The following is a 21,318-nucleotide window of genomic DNA, read 5'->3' on the forward strand; positions in this document are numbered from 1 at the left end:
ACAGACAAGCAAGAAGGTTATAGACAAGCAAGAAGGTTACAGACAAGTGAGAATAAACTAGAATGATCCATGTAGTAATGGATTACAGTTGGATATATCAGTAAGAACTCATGTTTAATGTAATATAGATGCAGATGGTTACATATAGAAATATGTATAAATATGTGTAAATGCCCAAATTAGTATACACATCTATATTTCTTTGCTGAGAAGGCCTTGAAAAATGACACCCCAGTAGTAATAAGCATACCTACCAGCCAGATCTTGGTTTCTAGTATCATTCTCCAAAAAAAATTCCAAACCTCAGTCAAGAAATGTACAAGATGCGCTGGGAACATCTTACAGAGATGGAAACCAAGAAAGTTATCAAAGACTGCCAAAAGGATTTAGGAGCCAAATTGAATATGCACCCACCGGCCAAAGATGGGATGCTTTGAGTAGCAATAAAGATAATAACTAGAATGGACTGATTATACATATCAAATATGTTTAAAACTATGAGCCTAAAAAAAACTAACTGATCAGTGTTGAGGAAAGCTAGGGAGTCACCTTATTATTTTGAAAACTAGGAAATAAAAGAAAAAAGAATTAAGTGTGTATCCTTCCTTCCTTTACAAACTATTCTTCAGGATAATCTAGTAGCTGATATGAGGGAAGCTCTCTTTATGGAGGTATTTCAGGCAATAATGAAGTAGTAATGGTAGAATAGTTCAATATTAGCATCAAGCAACCACTATAATTTATAGAGGCCAATGGTGATAATTGATGGTTGTAACAACACAATAAAGAGACAACCAAATGTTATGATGTAATGTCATCTATTTCAGAAGTCCCCTGCCTCCCTACTTTTTAAAATTGTTTTGATCATGGCTCTAGAATTAACTACAAATTACAAAGGAAAATAGAAAGTATTAAATGACCCAATGTCAGGCAAGGGGCCCAAACTGTGAAAATTTCATAGAACAAATGACAAAGTTTCTTCAACAAAAATGTTGAGGGGTGAGAGGAAGAAGAACAGGAGGAAGGAGAAGAGAAAGGAAAATGGAGATAGAGACAGACAGACAAGGGGACTACTGATTCAAAGAACAAGAAAAATATCAACCAACTGCAATGTATGAACGTTATGTGGGTTGCTAATCATACAATAAACTGTAAAAACATCTTAAAGCAATGGAGAAACTGTAAACACTATATTTCATCATATTAAGTAATTATTTTAAAGTTTATTTAGGTGTGATAGTGGCACTCTATTTTAGGAGTCCCTTTCTTTTAGAGAAACATACAAAGTATCTTTTTAATGGTCATTAAAACAATACACATTTTGCAAAGCTTGTGCAAACAAAAAGAAAAATTATAATATATTAGGATGGTTCTTATGTGATGGAAAGGGAATCTTAGAGGGGAACGAGATTTGAATCAACAAATCCAAATGGAGCAGCAAAACAAACTGACCGATGATGATAAGGTGCCATGATATAGGAGCAGGATTAACTCGACCCTTTCCACCTGAAGCCCAAAGGAAAGAAAGCAAACAAAAACAAAACAAAAAGTAATTTCGTACACACGACCTTAAATATTTTAATTTTCATGAAAATCATGCTCATTATCATTCCAAAGTTACAGATGAAGAAACTGAGACTCAGAGAGCCCCCAGGAGCCACAGTCAGTAAACATCATAGTCAAGACTCAAACCTCCCACTCAGAGGCAGAAGCCCCTAGACAACACCTAAGTCTACGCTGAGTAATTTAAAATTTTCAGTTCTAACAACCACAGAATAATAGACATCACATTGTTTCCTCATACACTTGCGTATTAAACATCTATTCTACGATTAACTGTGACATAGTCTCCTTCTGGTTCCCCGTCTAACGGGTCTGCATGTTTTCCTTTCTTTGAGTATAACTCCTCTCCTAAAGAGCCTTGTAATAAACTTCTATTTTGGATATAAATGCAATTTTTCAGGTAAAAAGCATTGTAGATAAAAGGAATAGAGAATAAGATTTGTAGCATTAATTTATTTTTTTAATGTTGCACATCAACATTTTTATACTAAGTAGTAAGTTAGAATTTGGTTCATAAAATTGTTTTGAATGAAGTGTGTGTTAAGGATAAGATGATTTTAAAGAATTATGCACTATTTGGCTTTAGAAATGAAATTCTTTACAGCAGCCTACCGGATGATATGCAATATTAAGTGTTTCTGCTAATAATCTTGTAGCCATATTTAAATTATTCAAAATTGTGTTATGAATGTGGCTGCAATGAATTGGTGCTTGCAAGGGCAGAAATCTTTATATCTAAGATGGAAGTAAAATGAACAGAACATAAAGTCTGCACACAGAGTTGTATCTATGGCCAATCAGTCTAGGTTTCCGTTGTTGAAAACAGCCTCAATTTGTTTTGCTCAGGGAGAGCATAATGCAGTAACTGAGAGTTCAGAGCAGTACCTGTGCAGCCAGAATGCCTGGTCCATCCCATCTCTGCACCTAATTCGCTGTAAATAAGACCTGGAGCTTCAGTTGTCTCATCTGAGAAATAGGGAGAATAACAATAGCGTCTTCATAGAGTTGTTGTGAGGTTGTTATACAAGTTAACAAATAAACAAAAGCAGAGAAATAATCACTCAGAATAGGGCCTGGCACACGGTGGGATTCAGTATTAGCCATTACCTTTATTTTCATCATTACTGAAGAACTTGGCTACCCTCCATTTGATAATTTCTATTCATAACTCAATGTGAAACTCCTGTCTGTGAATAGAACCAAACCCTTTCCGTACTAACTGGTAAGATAACGAGGTATATAAGAATTTGTCTGAAAGAGTCAGTTTCCAAGTGGAACTCTATGGATAGGCTCAGGGCTACTATAAACTCTTAAAATTATATTTAAAAATTTTAGCATATGTATAAATGTACATTTTTCTGGAGAGAAGGTTCATACTTTTCTTCAGATTCTCGAACAGGCTCGTGACCCCCAAAAGTGACAAATCATTTGTCAACCTTTAAGGGAGTAAGATCGAAATTCCTTAACATGGCACAGGAGTGATCTTTAATTGCTCTCCTGTCTCCCTTCTTTTGTCTCATCTACCACCATAGCCTTCTTTTCTCTCCCAGAAACATCAGGGTTTCTACAGTTCTCCCTAATAAACTGTGCGGCTTCTTCACTGTACATCTTTGCTCACACCATCTTCTCTAGGGGTCTTCTGATCCCTTAACTCTTAGTAACCCCTACTCATCTGCCTACTTTTGAGGCTAGCTCAGATATGACCTCCTCCAGGAATCCTGTCTATGGTACGTTACATGTGGCTTCTCTATGCTTCCCTAATATTCCGTATATACTTGTAATATTGAGCTTATCTTATTCTGTAATAATGACCTATTTAGAGAAGATACTATTAGCTCTTAGAGAGTAACCTATTCATCTCCACTATTGCAAAATACCTGAAAAATAAGTCATCAACAGGTTAGTTGAATAAATACATGAAAAAAATTGTCAAAGTCCTTTTATTTTTCAAAGCGCTTGCTCTGCTCTTGGAAATATTTTATAGTGTGACATATGCTCAGAAAAAAATGTTAAGCTCTATTCATAGCTTTTCAATTACTATTATCAAAATTTCAAAGAGTGCCCACTTCTTAATAGGCTAGCTTCACCCAGGAGAAAATAAATCCTTCTCCACTATCCCTTGAGCAGCATTTTTGTACATTAAACTTGACTGATAAAATAAGACCAATGTTCCATACTCTCTGCCTTTTGCCTTGAGGGCATCTGGTAGGAGTGAAATTGGCTTCCTATCATCAGACAATTGGAAAGGCCAACGTGTACGCAATTAATCAATTTTGAGGCTCCTCTATCAACATGGCTTTTTCCAAAAAAGAAAGACTTTGGCTTATTATCATTACTATTCAGCTATAATAGAATGTTCTTCTTCCTTGATAAGAAAACTGGTTATGTCTATTCATTTCTTTCTATTTAAAAACTTACCTCCACTCTACAAAAGGTGGCAGTGAAGCCTAATTCTCTGTTATAGAAGAATTCTGCGGTCTTTGTAGCTTATGCTTGCTTAACGAGTTTACCTTTCAAAATTGTTTCTTCTACACTAAGTGGCATCATACCAAGCTCATGAATCATGTAACTGGAAACAGAATCATGGAATGTAGAGAGCTAAAGGGTCAGTCTGACATGGATTTGGAACGTGGCTTTATCTTTAAAGGGAAGAATAACCCTTGAGAAGCCACTTCACCTTTTTAAGACCCAGTGTGCTCGTCTTTAAAATTGGGTCACATTGTCTCCACCTCATGAAGTGTTTTGAGAGCAACACAGGTCTCTAATCAGAATGTACATAGAATCACCTGAGGAATGTTTACAGAATATACATAGCTACAACTCAAAGAACTTTCCAGTCTGAATTTCCAGTATGTTCTTTCAAAAAGCTACACATGGATATATTATAGTACATTTAGGTACATCCACACAACAGAGTACTAAGCAGCCATCATAAAAGCATGAGGATAATCTCTATTACTGAGTACAGCATGATCTCCAAAATACAGGGAGTGAGAAAAGGAAGAGACAGAGGTATATAGCACACTAAATTTTGTATAAAAAGGGGAAAATGAGAATATGTGTACCTATTTGTTTTTATTTTTACTTTTTGCAAGAATCTGGAAGATTCTGAAAGAGGGTATTGGTGGTGAGGGGGATAGTTACAGAACCATGACCTCTCCTGATGATATCTTTCTATGAAGCTTTGCTTTTTAAAATATGTAATTACTTTAAAATATTTTAAAAGAATCGTTTTAAAAAAAACTTATAATTTCAAATAAACAGCAACAAATGAACTTAAGAGTATACAGACGGTCCCCAACTTAGAGTTTCAACTTAAGATTTTTCTACTTTACATTGGTGTGAAAGCTACGTGCAGTCAATAGAAACCAAGTTCAAATTTTGATCTTTTCCAGGACTACTGGTATGGGCACGACCCCCTCCCGTGATGCTGGGCAGGGGCAGCTGGAGCTCCCAGCTAGCCCGGCGATCACAGGGCAAACAACCGATACACTTACGACCATGCTGGACCCATCAACCATTCTGTTTTTCTGTCCAGTACTCAATAAATTACATAAGATACTTAATACTTTATTATAAAATAGGCTTTGTGTTAGACGATTTTGCCCACCTGTAGGCTAATATAAGTGTTCTGAGCACAGTTAAGGTAGGTTAGGCTAAACTACGATGTTCGGTAGGTTAGATGAATTAAATGCATTTTTCAACTTATAATATTTTCAACTTATAATGGGTTTATCAGGACATAACCCCATTGTAAGTTGAGGAAGATCTATATTAAATCAGTAGCATAACCACAGAAAGAACAAAATTTAACAGGTCAAGTGACAAATTAGAGACACAGTACTCTGGGATATGATTTAAAAACAGAAAGACCTGAAAACAAATCTTAAATTTCACTCAGTAGTTTTACTAATAGTAGTAATAAGAGTATTATAATTTTGAAACTAGTTACTATATATTATAGTATGAAAAAAGTATGTTAGTTCAAACGAGGACTTGAGTTGAAGAAATAAAAATAGTTTAAAAACTATGTATTAAAACTGAATTTGAAATATCAATATGAACTCATGGTTTATACACCCACACAACTTTTTTTGTTGTTTCTTAGTTCTGTTCACTGAAAAGGATCTAGAAGCAATGTCACCACAGTAGTAATAAGCATATCTTTTATCTGAATCCTAGTTTCTAAATATCATTCCCCATGTTGACATATTCAGGATAAAGTGATGTGATATCTGCAATTTACTTTCAAATGGTTACCAAAAAAAATGCATCTATAGACAGAGGTTAAAAAATTAAAAATGGTTGGCTGGAATATGTCATTCATTATACTATTCTTTCAAATTCTCTGTATGTATAACAATTTTTATAATAAAACAGCTGACTGGGGAGAAAAAAAGCTATGCTGATGGTGTCAGTGTGTACTCTGGAGTGAACCATTCTCAGTGCACAGACGATACTGGTAACTAGTTACTTTTCCTTCAATCTTTGGGAGGCCTCCATATGGATCTAATGAAATTTAGAGAGTTTACGTGTAGATTCTAATAGACAGCTATAAAGCAAAGGGTACAGGACCAGGATTGAGAAAATTCCTAGACTGTGAATGTATTTATACTTGCAATGATGCTCTAGTCATAGTTTCCTCATCTGAGAAACAGGAACAATGTACCTGTCTGCTTGCTTAAGAGAACTGCTGGAGAATCATGTGAGGGGATGATGATGGTACTTCATAGACTGTCAAAGTCTGTATAACTCTCAAAATATTATTTTTGGTAATTTTCCAGCCTTTCAGATACAGAGGCTACTTTATAACTCATGCATGGCTCTCAAGAGATTTCAGTGGTATAATAATATTCAGTATGTCTTCAACATTTAGATTATGCTATCTACTTAATATCATATCAGCAGTATCTCAGTCTGCTTCAGAAGACAATGTGGAGTTGGGGACATCTTTAATCCTATTATCTGTCAAAGTAAGTTTAACTCTCTCAGTCTATCAATCATCTTGGGTTATATTTTGCTTTGCTAACTTGGTTCCTGACTCTGATGAGTTTTTATAAATTTCACTGTTAAACATTTCACACGCATTTAAGTCAAATATCTTAATTCTGATCAGGACAAAGTTATGAAGGACTAAGTAGAGCTTTTAAAAGACAATTATATTCATTGCAGCATTATACACAATAGCCAAGACTTGGAAGCAACCTAGGTGCCCATCAAGGAATGAATGGATAAAGAAGATGTGATATTTATACACAATGGACTACTACTCAGCCATAAGAAATGATGAAATCTGGCCATTTGTGACAACATGGATGGACCATGAGGGTATTCTGCTGAGTGAAATAAGTCAGAGGGAGAAAATCAAATACCATTATGATCTCACTCATAAGTAGAAGATAAAAACAACAACAAACTTGGGCTGGCCCCGTGGCCGAGTGGTTAAGTTCGCGCGCTCCGCTGCAGGCGGCCCAGTGTTTCGTTAGTTCGAATCCTGGGCGCGGACATGGCACTGCTCATCAAACCACGCTGAGGCAGCGTCCCACATGCCACAACTAGAAGAACCCACAACGAAGAATATACAACTATGTACCGGGGGGCTTTGGGGAGAAAAAGGAAAAAATAAAATCTTTAAAAACAACAACAACAACAACAACAAACAAATACATAGCAACAGAGATTGGATTGGTGGTTACCACAGGGGAAGGGGGGAGGGGCGAGGGCAAAAGGGTTGATGGACTATAATTAGTTTTCGGGTGGTGAACATGATGTAATCTACACAGAATTCGAAATATATTATGATGTACACCTGAAAATAAATAAATAAATAAAAGACAACTATACAGGATAATGGTTTCCAAAAAATATCCTCCCCAATAGACTTGAGAGACTGAATACTTACTTTGCTTCCTCTCAGTAAGATTGGCATAGAAGAGCTGAGATTCTTGGGGAGATGTGTGTGTGGGTGTGGATGTACATGCATGTGCATGTTACATGTGTGTATGTGTGTGTACACACACATGTGTGTTATATGTGTTGTGTGTGTGTGCAAGAGAGTGATGCACCACTCCTTGGAAGAGCTCAAAATATCCAGGGCGAATAAACAGTCTGAATAAGTGCCCTCAAATCCCAGCCCTCCTAGCTTAACTTTATTTGGATAAATTTTCCACTTCTTCTTCACTTTCAGTTTTGATCACTTTTGGAACAAATAAGATCAAAATGCTCCCAAATTCAAGGAAAAAAGAAATCTTAATTGGGTGAGAAGTAATACAACCCAGCTGGAGCTATATGAAGCTCTTTATATAGAAACTTTCACTTGTGCCAATCTTCTTCCCAGAGGCTCATTTCATTTCCCTGCTGGTAACACTCAAATCACTTCACAGTTCATTGATACCACATTGGCAACCTTTTGTTTTCAATCAAAAGAAGAGGCTGAAGCAATGCTCAATTGAACTAAGTATACATGACACAGTGTACTTGTGTCCTTGCCACAGAGGACTGGGGGGTGGGGGGGTAAAGGAAAAGATGACACCCAGCGTCCAATATTCCATTACTTTACCGAGAATTGGATTATGATAAATTATGATGACAGAGCTCAGACAAACGCTGACACTCTCTCTTCTATCGTTTCACCTGCACACAGCACTCTTACGGATTGCATCAAGTCTCCAAAACCAATTCTCTGTCACTCATGGTTGAAAATGAAAGGCCAACGTTCAAATAAGTTTTTAAACAGTTTCCATGGAGATTGAATTTGATATTTCCTCCCTTGCTACTCTGGAATCACTGAGGGATCACCAGAGCTTTTTGCTGATGGGCATCTTTTTATCTCCCTGAGTGAAAGACTCCTTTAAGGTCAAAGAACTTGTATGCTATGTGGGTGAGTGGCGGGTATCAGGGTTGTTATTTCACACCTTTCCCCTTGAGATTTCATTGAATCCATGTTGCTTTAAAACATACCATCCCTGCCACCATCATCCTCATTTATTTGCTCAAGAGCAGAAACATACTACTAGCCACTAAAGGAAGTAATCACCTCCCCACATTTACCACTGCCCCTGCCCCAAATGAGCTTCCAACAAACTAGGAAGAAAGCACATGCCAACAGGGAAATACGTAGACTAAGTCATGGCCTCTGACTCCCATCTTGGGTCACCCAGGCACCCTGAATCTTACAAGAGGAGGAATAAGGAACACTCTTGATCATGGAAATAGTACATTTAGATCACCTAAAATTTCCTATGTATTTGCATTTGGCTAGCATTGGATGAACTAAGTGTGACAATTATTTCATCTTTGATCCAAAATATGCAAGGGTAATTTTTTTAAGGTTTAGAAAATGAGAAAAGTTATAACTATAAATTTCGTTTTAATGGATGTACTATTGGAGACCCACAGGAAAAAAAAAAGATTTTCCAAAGTGATGAAAATGATCCTGATGAGTGAAGTTTAGAGAGATTTATTTGGCAATTCTGTGTAGAAGACAGAAAATGTGAGTAGGTCTTTAAAAGAAGAGGATGACTTAAAAAATATTTTTGACAGAGAAAGGAATATTGTGGTCAGTTTGGAAATCAATAGATGGACCAGTTTCCATAGGCCACGTAACACTGAGAAGACAACAGATCAGAAACGGAGATTATAAAGTCTGGCTCAAAGGTTCATGCTTATGCCTAGACCAAGGGGGCGACGCAGAGGAGGAGGAGGTGGAGGAGGAGGAGCGGAAGGGTCTATCTGGATTGTGGAGCTGGGAGCAGACCAGGAGATGCTTCTGCTTGTTTTGGAAGAGAAGATGGATTTAAAATAGGCTGAAAGGACCTCATCAGTGTACAGCGATACAATTAGTGTACATAAATACACAAGCTATCTTATAAAGGTGCAACAGGGCAGCTGCACTCCTGGTCATACCTGGAAAGAAATAAAAGCATAATCCCAAACATACATGTTCTGGTTTTGTTTGTTTTAACTTGGAAAATGGCCTCACCAAAATAATTTTATAAGCTGTCATTAGTTCCCAGGTTAGTCCCCAAAATCAACTGCTATAAGGGAACAATGAAAAGGGGTAAACAATAATACAAGAGAAATGTGTTTCTACTTCCTTTCCTATCCAACTCGTAGTAATCTGGCTTCTACCCATATTTTGCTAAGAAAACTGTACCTTGACAAGTTTCTTCCCAGCTGCCAAACTCTGTATCTTTTATATTCCTGACACCCTAGCTGATCACTCCCTTGCCTCTTGAAACATTAAACCTCCTTGTTTCAGTGACATCACTCTCTTAGTTCTCCTGTTTCTTCTCCTTTAAGTTGTTCTCTAGGGTTCTACCATGTGCCATTGCTCTTTTCACTCTATACCTTCTTCCAGGATGAGAAGAGTCCACTTCCAACATGTATATGATGATAATTCTCAAGGTATGCTGCCAGGCTCTCTTGCACTCCCTCTCTCCCTCCTTTTAGGCAATTCTACCCAGATCCAAAAAAAGATCAATCTATTTATATTCCAAAGTCAGCTGACCATCTTCCTATTTTGCTCTATTGTTCTCATCTTCTCTATTTCAAAGAAAGACAACGCCCAGTTGCCTAATCCAGAATCCTACTCATGACATTGAGTTCTCCCTCTGTGTTCCTCCAATGAAGGCTTTCAAGCAGACATCCCAATGAACTTCATCATCTCTTCTTCATGCCCATATTTACTTCTTAAGTTTACTTACTCACCATTTCTTTTTTGGATTTCTAAAAGAGTTGAATGGTCTCCATCTCTTCCCTAACCAATTTATCCTCCATATTGCTACCAAACTAAAGTTTCTAAAATGGTAATCTAATGCCATTCTCCTGGATAAAATGCTTAATACCTGAACTTTGCCATCAATGTAAAGACCATCTTGCTGAGAATGCAAACAAGCCCCTCATGTTCTAGACCCTTCTTACCTCTAGCTACATCTCCTAATGCTCCCCAGGACCCAGAAGTTTGGTGTTATCCCAAATGTGCCAAGTTCTTTAAGGTCGCCTCACCTTTGCACATGATATTCCTTCCACATTAAACATCTTTATTCCCTTCTTTGCCAAACTCCTCATCAGATAATATCTCCCCTGAGAAACTTTCCGCATTATTACCACCAGCCCCATGCCCAACCTGGTTTAGATGCTTTCTCCATGCCATTGTCATAGGACACACTGTTTTCTTATATTTCTAAATTTTGCTATTTCTTCTTCTCTCTTTTCCACTAAACTGTGAGCCACAGAACATAAGCAGTGTCTTTTAGTTCCGCACTCTCAGTGCCTACCACAGTGTTTACCACATAACAGGTGTTTGAAGACTGTTTGCTGTTGAAGTGTTCTACGCTGCACATCAACAAAACAGAACACAACCCCTCAAAGTAAACACTTTACGAATGTGTGGCTTAACTTCTTAAAGAAAATGCGCCTAATTAAACCATACAGGGAAAATTTCTACGGAGATCTAAAGGGGATGCTACGGCACTTACAAAAATGAGAGTTGTATAGCTCTGGAATTTGGTTGTCTTATTGTACATGAAAATCTTATATTTTCCTACTAACATGTATTAGACTAATACAATGTTCTGAATAGAACAGGTCTTTGTTTTATATTTTTTAAATGACACATAGAGGAGGAGGAGTAAAGCACACAGAAGAGGAAAGAAGAGAAAGGGAGAATGGGCATAGAAACATCTTCCCTAGAAAGCTGGGCAAAGTTTGAAGCAAGAGCAAAGAAGATGCTTAAGGAACATATGTGTCTATATCCATGTGGAGACAAATTTGCTGCCCTGGAATAGCAGAGCAGACCAACCAAAGAAAAAGAGTGAGCAAGGCAAGGACACAATTTGAAGGAAAAGAACATTTAGGTCAGACAGTGGGCGGCAGAACTTTCCCAGTGTAGCAAGCTTAGCTGGGTGCAGGAGAGAGGAAGGCATGGGTATTAGCAATTTGCCTTATGGAAGAGGAAAAGGAGGCTGCGAGGGCTCAGCGTGGCAGGCCGTTCTTAGATATCAACTGCCCAGGGGTCTTTTTGTAGACCACCACTGCATGAGATCTACTTCATTGTCATCACAAATTTTCATTCAAAGAACTACTGTGCATAACCTTGCATAAATCACCTTACCTCTATGTCCCTGTAATTGCTCATCTATAAATGAGCTCTAAGGCTTTATTCTATTTACACTAATATTTAATGGTTCTATGCTATTATACAGTTAATACTATAGTTTCTAAAAGGCCAAGATACAAGAATTATATGAGAAGAAGATATAAGAGAAGAATGAAATAATAATGACTATTCCAAAGCAAGGGATTATCATTGGCTAAGAAATGGTGAGAAGATTCTCAGTGTTGTCTAGACTTGAGAACTCCCTGTCCCCTCACTCTGAATCACTCTGAGAATCACTTCTCTGGCGTTACCACTGATCAGATTGTGCTGGACATGTGTCGTGTGGGTAGCCAGATCCAAACCCTCAGTTCTCAGCAGAGACCATCATGCATGCCAAATTTACAACATCAACATTCAGCTTCTTTCTATCAGACTATTAACATATTTCTACCATTTCATTACCAGCATTACAAATGCATGATGTATAAAATGTCAGGACTTTATACAGTAAATAATTGGTCTACTGAGAGAGAAAAAACAAGCAGTAGTAAACACGACTAAGATCATGAAGAAGAAATATTTACAACATATTTAAGAAGTTTGTTCAAGTGAGATAAAAACTGACAGGACTCGGCTCTGTAACACCATTCTCCTACATCAGATACTAGAATCCTGAATAGGAACCACTGAACAAGGTTTAGGATAATGTAGAAGGCACGCCTTATTAACTCTTGGACATCTCATTTCTTGGTCATAAATCCTATTAACTTGTATTACCAACTGCCATAAAACTTCGAGATAAAAGATAATTTATGCTCAGTGTACAGAAGCTAATGTTTCTGTACTCCTGAGAAGCACAGGACCAGAAAATGAGAAAGTATGTATGTGAAACCTGGAGCCATTCACACTCTGCATGGTTGGCATGATAAACATGGCTCTGAGCGCCTGACTGTCTTCAAAAGGAATATAACCAACCAGTAACTGACATCAATGATGTTTCATATCTAAAATGTCTCTCATCGATTTTATTAAATCTCCTGCTCATAAAAGGTCATGACGTCTTATTAAGACCACATTTTTGGAAGTAAAAGGGGGATGCTTACTTTTAAGGGAGGAGCTATTATGCATTCTATTTTTAATTTTCTATTGAAAAATGGCCGATTGATCCTTCCTTCAAAGTAAATGCTACCTACTGAGGTTTTCACTCATGACATTTTGACCCACAGTAAGTGAAATATGCCAAAACACAACATAAAAGATATTATATACTAAAAAATCAACCAGCTAAAAAATTCCAAACATTTTTCCATATTTATATAGACCTGGAGCTACACTATTATCTCACTGTTTTAAAATTCAATTTGTAATTAATAAAAATAAGTCACAGAAAGGGGATCGAAAAGATAATGTAGATGAGAGACTTCAGCCTGGAACAATCTAAATAACTTCATGTGAATTGCTACTGGACATACAGGTCAGTTGCAAACGACTAAGATAACTTTAATGAATGAACGACGATTACTTATTTATACAACACAGTCTCATGAGAGTCTCACATGTAGACTCTGAAAGAAACACAGAACATTACAGGGACACTAGGATGATTTGAGGGTAGGGCGGCTTTTTTAGAAAGACCAAGAGAAGCACACTTTAGTCCCATGGTCCAGAGCTATCTTAGCCACTCAGTAGTCCGGCAGACGCAGCGGTGGCTCTTTCACCAGGGGACAGGATGAAAACACGTACCAGCAAACGGTTCCATAAGATGTCTCATTCCTCCTACTATTACCTTCAATTTCAGATCATCTATAATTACAGAACAAATTCTAGAAGACACTGTCCTCAAAAATAATATTCATAATAAACATTTACATTGAATTTTACCACTTTTTTAGTATTTTAGCAAAGCTCAATGGTAGTCTTATTTAACCTGCTTAAATGATAAGGAGTCTTACTATCTGTAGATTTTGTTGAAGAAAATTCAGAGAATCACTGTTGTTTAATTTAGAGGGACAGCAACAAGGTAGAATATATCCTGAAAATGTATTCAAGATTTATCTTATTTGAAAATAATGTTGTGAAGAATATATATAAATATATATATATACAGGTGTATATATATACAGTCATATGCCACATAACAATGTTCCGGTCAATGATGGACTGCATATACAATGGTGGTCCTATCAGATCAGTACCATATAGCCTAGGTATGTAGTAGGCTATACCATCTAGGTTTATGCAAGTACACTCTATGATGTTTGCACAACGACAAAATCACCTAACAACTCACTTCTCAGAAAGTATTCCCATTGTTAAGTGACACACGACTGTATTTATATACATACGCACTTATACGCACAACAACTGGCCATTGAGCTATACGTTGTTTGTGCAGAATTACCAGCCTACGGACTATGACATGTTTTAAAAGTTCGTCATTTGCATGTTAGTCTATTTACCTCATGAAAAAGGAAATGTAGTGTAGTGGAAAAGTGTGACTTTATTGTGTGACTGTATGATCCGTCCTGCTTTCTTCACAGTGTTCTTATGAAGCTCAAATGAGATGCTTCTTATAAAAGCCCCCAAATTATTTTCCTTCTTGAGAACAGCTCTTTGTTGACTTGCAATTAAAAAATACATTAAAACATTTTTCAACCATTCTTTATTTGGCACTGAGGCATACCAGATTGATTGTCTTCAGTCTACTTCCACAATAGTGGTTTCAATTTAAATTTATGGTGTTTTTCTGTCCATCCTGACTGTGATTACAATAAGTCCTATTAACAATGAAGAGTATCTGTAGACATCCTTTCTGACTATCCTCCCAGAATATGTACTCTACTTAATACATATAACACACAGTTATAGGACAATACACCTGGCAGAGCCAGTTCAGCTCCAATGATGTAAGTCTCATTTCTAGGAAGTAGAATGCTTCTATGCAATAACTTTTGTATAGATCTTAATTGATTTTTAGTGTTAATCGCATTTCATAAGTGCACACTTAAAACTGCTTAAAAACATGGTAGCCTCTGTGAGGTTGGTTCACATCTTAAATCCTCAAACATACTCATTTTGACTTTTGCATTTGTATTATTAATTGTCTTACTATTCTCTCACTAAAAATGTTTGAAAAGCAGAGACTTAGGATGTGTCTCTGGGAAGATTTCTCTAGAATTGAGTGGCAAAAAGGAGCAAAGCTAGCACTGCTGACCCCACAGGCGCAAGTCTGTGCTAAACACTGTCACTCTTCTACATGCCAGAGGGTATGGTCTTGCAGGAGCTTTCCGCTCCATACTCTGTAGTAATTACTTTCTTAGGGTAAGGTAATTTTCTAATTGTTTCAATGCAACACATCAAAATTATCAGAGAGAGAATCTAGAGGGCATTGTGTTGGGGGATGCAGGCTATGCAGGTACACTTCACATGATCACCATGTTTGCAGAACTGAGGATTGTGCTTTAACTAACTAAAGTTTGATATATCCCACAAATGAAAACAAATTAGATAATCATGTTCTTAGAAATGATGTGGGGTCATGAGTCGAGACCTTCTCAACTTTCTCTGCCAGTGTGACAAAGACAACCTTCTGAGCTCACACAGTGTGTCCTCTCCCTGGGCCGGCGCCTTCCTTTCCTAGATCACCTTGCAGTTGAGCTGGGGCCATGTAACTGTGTTCCCATGGAAGGTGACACAAATCACGGCTGGGCTTGGCCTTTTAAAACATGTGGTGCCATTTTCTAGCATGCTTTTTCCCCTGCTGCTGCAACATGTTCCCATTAGTGTAGAAATAAAATGGAGGATGATGCCCAAACCACGCCAGATTTTCCATTAATGAGAAAAAAAAAAAAACCTAATCTCATTTAAGCACCTGAGATTGGGGGGTTAATTGTAACTGCAACATAGACAGGGTAGAACCTGACTTATAGAAACAGTATGGTAGAGTAGAACCTTGAACAATTGAAAACAATAAAAAATGCTAGAAAAGAATTAAAAGGGATTGTTTAAAATGTATTAAACATCTGTTTTGTTTTGTTTTTTAAAGAATACTCAGATGCCAAAAACTAAGTTTTGATTGAATAAGAATACCAAATATAACTTTCATCTTTTAAATATTTGGTGTTTACCAAATCCGATGAACCTGATCTTTGGCTTCTAAGGCCTCCAAGGATGGAAGGTCCTCAGGAGACACAGCCCCAGGCCTACTCAAGGTGAGAGTGGAAAAGGAGATGGCACCACATAAGGCAGAGACTCTCAGTGCCAAGATGAATAATATAACACTCCCACTGGACCCCTGGCACTCCGGAGGTGACAAGAGAACAAGTCTCCCCTGAGCATTGGTAACCAGGATTCAGACTCCCAGCAGGATTAGCATCAGGACTCACACTGCCTAGATGGTCCAAAACAGTCTCAAACGAAATGTCCTAAGTGTTTAACACCTACAAATAACTGGGCAAGGAGTCCACCTGAAATTCTCCTCAGACTCACTTATAACCCACACGTCAGATAATTCCCACAGGCAAAGTTCCCAGAAATACGAGGTCATAGTCCCAAATCACAAAACACAGAAGGAATCAAGGTTACAAGCAGAAGTGAACATAAAAGATGAGTGACCTATAAAGACTGAAGATATTAGAATTATTATAGACTGTAAAGTAAGTACAACAATTATATTTTAAGAAAGACTTGAAAATGTGAGTAAAGGACAAGCATATAAGAAAGAACAAACTTGGTAGGACTTAAAAACTCACTGGATAGGTTTAGCAGACAAACAGACACAGGAGAAGTGGAAGAAAAGTAGATTACAGAGGTGCTGAAGGACTTCTGAAAGCAGCCCAGAGAGATTAAGACATAGAAAATATGGAAGAGAAGTTTTGAGACATATATGATACAATTAGAGGATCTTATATACTTTTAACTGGAGTTGCAGAAGAAGGGAGAAAGAGAATAAGGCAGAAAAAATATTTGAAAATATAATGGCTGAGAGGTTTCCAAACTGATGACAGACAGCCATCTGTAGATGGAAGAAATCCAGTGAACCCTAAGCTGAATACCTTTTAGGAAGTCAACAATTATACACATTATAGAAAGGTAGAGAACACCAAAAACAATGGAAAAATCTTAAGACTAGAAGTCATTTTTTAGATGTGTTTTTTTCTGTCAATCTTCCAGTTTTAGTTTTTAAAAATTATTTTACTGCGTCTTTGAGTAGTAATCTATTAACCAGAATATCTGCACAGAGACAAGTTACCACTAACTACTTTAGCTATCATACTATCAATTCAATACACACAATGAAGCTCAATGCTTCACAATGGTAGAAAGTTTCAAACTTCAGAAGTTGTTGAGAAATTAGGTATTTAACAAACCTGTAATCAGAAATCCAAAAAGCATGTCTGTGCACATCACACCACTAACTGAAATCTTTTCATGACTTCCCACCTATGGCAAAAAAAGTTTGCACTCCATTGCGTAGATTTCAAAGCTCTTCTCAATCAGATCCTAACTAGTTTCCTAGACTTTCTGGCATTTGTCCACACTGCTGCACAGAATCACCTGCAGATCCTGCAACATACCCTGCACTCCATCTTTCTTTAGCGGCTCCTTCTGGCTTGAATGACTTCCCATCACCTCCCACAGCCAACATCTACTCATCCTTAAAGATTCTGCTGAAATGTAAGCTCAATAGAATGTATATTCCATGAAAGCAAGGGGTTTTGTCTGTTTTGTTGGTTGCTGTATTCCTGAAAACGTGCCTGGCATACAGCAGGTACTCAATAAATATTTGCTGAATTAATGAGTGCCTCTGGAAGCCTTTTTTTACCGCACTTGTTACCAAATTACATAATCTTTTCACCATCTTTCTGTGCTAGCCTTTTAACATTGCTTTATCTTTATGTTTTTATAAATGACTCCTTTATTGGACATGTACTGAAGAGCAAAGATCATATATTACTATTTTTTTAATCTTCAACTGCCTGGTAGTGCAACAGGTAGCAGACATTCCGTAACTGTTTGTTGACTAAATAAATGGACAGTATGGAGTTTGAAAACCGAATTCTTCGGCCCCCACCTTCCACATCTCATAGGAAGTGTTCCAGAAAGCAACAAAGACAGGCAACGCAAAGAGGCAGAAAAAATGCAAAACTGGCTGAACAATGGTGAGCATGCATTACACCCACTGTATTAAGCAAACAACAATGTAGGTAATGACATGCTACAGACGGTGGCTAGCAGATGGGGCACAAGCTACACTGTAAGTAGTCCATTACAATGAGAGGTACAAAAGAAAAAAACTGTCCACTGTTTTCAAAAATATTACCAAATGATTATTTTTCAAGCTGAAATCTACCAATCAACCTTAGAAAACTTGTTTACTTAATAAGAATTCCATTCTAAGCACTATATTGATAGAGAATTTCCTCGATGTTTACCATTGGAGATGAACGACATCATGATTAGAAATTTATTCTGGGGCAGTGAAATTAATAAGCAGGCAACTTACGAACAGTAAAAGGTAAAGATTTTCTTTTAAGTGCTTAACAAAATCAAATCCAGTTTCCAATTGTGACAAGAATGAAAATATATGAGAATACCATTTAAAATATTTGCCAAGCTTTGTGTTCCTCTGTTGACATTTTTCTTAAGTGGCATTCATATTTAGCTGCTCAAAATGCAAAAGTGCTAACTTGAATTCTTAGTCAATTTAATTAAACGTTATAAGACTTTTTTTTCTGGGTGCAATAAAATGAAAACTTTGAGGCTTCTCCTCTACGTTTTTCCTCTTCAGTGACCTGAGGCTGCAGACTAAAGTCACCACAAGTCAGCAAACATGGTCAACTTCAATCATAGTTCAGACACAAACTGAGCTGATGTGTTCTCCTAGTCTACTCAAGTGTTAGAAGCTTTATCTTTATTCCTCACTTACCGGCTGGAGCAGGTAGATGAGAGATTCCTCTTGCATTATTATAATTGGCAAAGGAGTGATGCGAGTCACCTGGAACAGGGTGCTCACAGACGCCATGATCTGGTCAAAACGCCCAGCAAGTCCTCCCAATGTCACGATCACATCTACCTAAGAAAGGCAAAGTAAAACTGAGTCACATATTTAAAGAATTTTAAATAATTAAACAGCATCAAACCCCCAAATAGAACTTTCAATACTATATTTCACTTGATAAGCCATAAAGAAATGGTAGACATCATTTCTGTTGTTCAGATGAAGGAATTAAGTTACGCCTTCCAGGTCACATATTGGCAAGTGGCAGAGTCAGCTTTCAAGAACAACTCTTTCAGGGGGCTGGCCGTGTGGCGCAGCAGTTAAGTTCGCATGTTCCACTTCTCAGTGGCCTGGGGTTTGCTGGTTCGGATCCCGGGTGCGGACATGGCACTGCTTGGCAAAACCCACACTGTGGTAGGCATCCCCTGCATAAAATCGAGGAAGATGGGCACAGATGCTAGCTCAGGGCCAGTCTACCTCAGCAAAAAGAGGAGGATTGGCAGTAGTTAGCTCAGGGCTAATCTTCCTCAAAAAAAAAGAAAAAAACAACTCTTTCAGGTACAAATTTTAGGTTTTTTCCATCTGCCTATTCACCTGTAAAACTCTGTTTATGTGTTCCTCCCGTTTGAAATCTTCCCCGACTTCACAGTTGGTGCCTCTCCCATCCACCCCCATAGCATACCCGTGGGCACCTCCTTCATGACACACAGCACACAAGACTGAGCCTGTTTTACAGGTTAGCCATCCCACTAGAATGCAAGAATCTTTAGGACTCGGACTGTCTTTTTACTGAAACTCATTTTTATTTTCACATGTAAAAATTACATAATAATAGCCAGGGTTGCCAAGAGGATTAAGCGAGGTATTGACACGATTTAATAAGTGTAAAGCATTTAGAACATGTTCCATAACATAGTGATTGCTTAAAAAATGTTAGATACTCTTCTACTTATTTTTATTACATTTACATTACTATGAATATTTTTATTATATATAGGATAATAGCATATATTATATTAATGTTACATATTATATAATTATATATTATTAATAAAATATATTACATTTTAATGTCATACATTGTTATTATATGCAGTTTGGTATGTTACTCTTTTCACTTAATACTTTAAAGAGAGCATTTCCTACAACTATAGTATAGTTTATTTAAATGTTCCCTGTTGTTGAATATATAGTTCCAGGAAGCTTATGTATAAAATGACTGTAATGCATTCCTTACACATAAGACAAGGGGTAAAGAAGGGCTGCAGGGAGGTGAAAGGGCTGGAGGAACAGTCTCCTCCCACATAAAGTAGTAGCTCATGGTCCTGAGGCAAAGGGAGAAAGAGGCATTGCCTCTTCTCTTGCCTCCTGCTCTCCTCGTGCTGGTCGGCTCAATCTTACAGTGTATCAGCATAGTCAAAGCCGCCATCCTGATGATGAAAGGAGGAGGACTGAGAGCTTAATTAAAATACTGTAAGAAAATCTTCCGTAAAATAAAAATTAGCAGTAGTAATCATTCTATCTAGAATTAAATAGAAATTGCTGGCCCTGACCCTGTGGCAGTTAAAGTTCTGTGCACTCCACTTCGGTGGTCGTGTTCTTGGGTTTGGATCCCAGGTGCGGACCTACTCCACTCACTAGCAATGCTGTGGCAGTGTCCCATGTACAAAAAAATAGAGGAAGATTGGTATAGATGTTAGCTCAGGGTTAATCTTCCTCAAGCCAAATTGAAAAAAAAAAAAAGAGGAAGACTGGCAACAGATGTTAGCTCAGGGCAAATCTTCCTTAGCAACAAAAAAAAAGAAAAAGAAAAGAAAAGAAATTGTTTAAAAATAAGGAATATTTGGTATTTTGGTTTTAAAGTAGTACACTAAAAAAGCTTAGATAACGTTTAGTCCATGAAGAAAACATGATTTTAGAAGAATTGTTACGCAAGTATCAATTTAACCTGTTTAGTTCCTAGAGGAACAGTAAGTGGAATAAGCTCCATGAGGCCTAAGGCTGTGTTTCTCGGGTTCACTGGTTACAGCCCTGTACCCTGCATAGTGTCTAACACATACAGGACACTCAAGTGTTTGATGAATGAATAAGGGAAGACATCGCAAGAAAGGACTCGCCAGCCTAAGGAAGAAATAAATTAATGCCAAACTGTGGGATTATACAAATCAGAGTGGGGTTCCATAAAAACACAAAAAGTAAACTACAGAGAAGAACCTAAAAGTTTGAATGAGTTTCCTATTTCTGACCTTATCAGAGAGCAGGGAGAACGGGAATTTTTTCTTTGGACAAGATGCTTCAAGTCAAAGCTATATTATTTTAAGACAGGCACACCACACATCTCTATAGGACCTAATACTATCTTGGAAGATCTGTCAAGAACTCTAAGAAGCAGATTTGGGGACCCAGGAAGACCGTGCACCCTCGGTAACATGTATTCCTCTGAATACATAGGGGAAGACAGGGACATTTGCTAAATTTCAGAGGAAATGGGTAACTTGCATGCTTCTGTTTGGGTGTCAAGTCAAGAACGTGGCTTCTAAGCATGCTGAGGAGGCCTTATTGGTAAAGCCAGTCCAGACCAGTGGGGAAAGGCCAAGAAATTACATAGGACCTCAGAAAAACACAAAGAGAACTCGCTTTAAACTGAAGAGAAAGA

The 21,318-nt window shown here is 37.5% G+C and overlaps 1 protein-coding gene across 6 annotated transcripts in view; it reads right to left on the reverse strand.

Moving 5' to 3' along the window:
* Window positions 1-21,318, reverse strand: part of TPK1 (thiamin pyrophosphokinase 1) — a 314,996-nt gene that overhangs the window by 104,705 nt on the left and 188,973 nt on the right. For all 6 annotated transcript variants that reach the window (XM_046670705.1, XM_046670706.1, XM_046670701.1 and 3 more), the window contains one exon: window positions 18,591-18,737. In XM_046670705.1, coding sequence (XP_046526661.1) covers window positions 18,591-18,737 — 147 coding nt within the window. The remainder of the gene's footprint in view (window positions 1-18,590; window positions 18,738-21,318) is intronic.

The sequence above is a fragment of the Equus quagga genome, chromosome 8 (assembly GCF_021613505.1).
Source record: "Equus quagga isolate Etosha38 chromosome 8, UCLA_HA_Equagga_1.0, whole genome shotgun sequence".
Classification (NCBI taxonomy): Eukaryota; Metazoa; Chordata; class Mammalia; order Perissodactyla; family Equidae; genus Equus; species Equus quagga.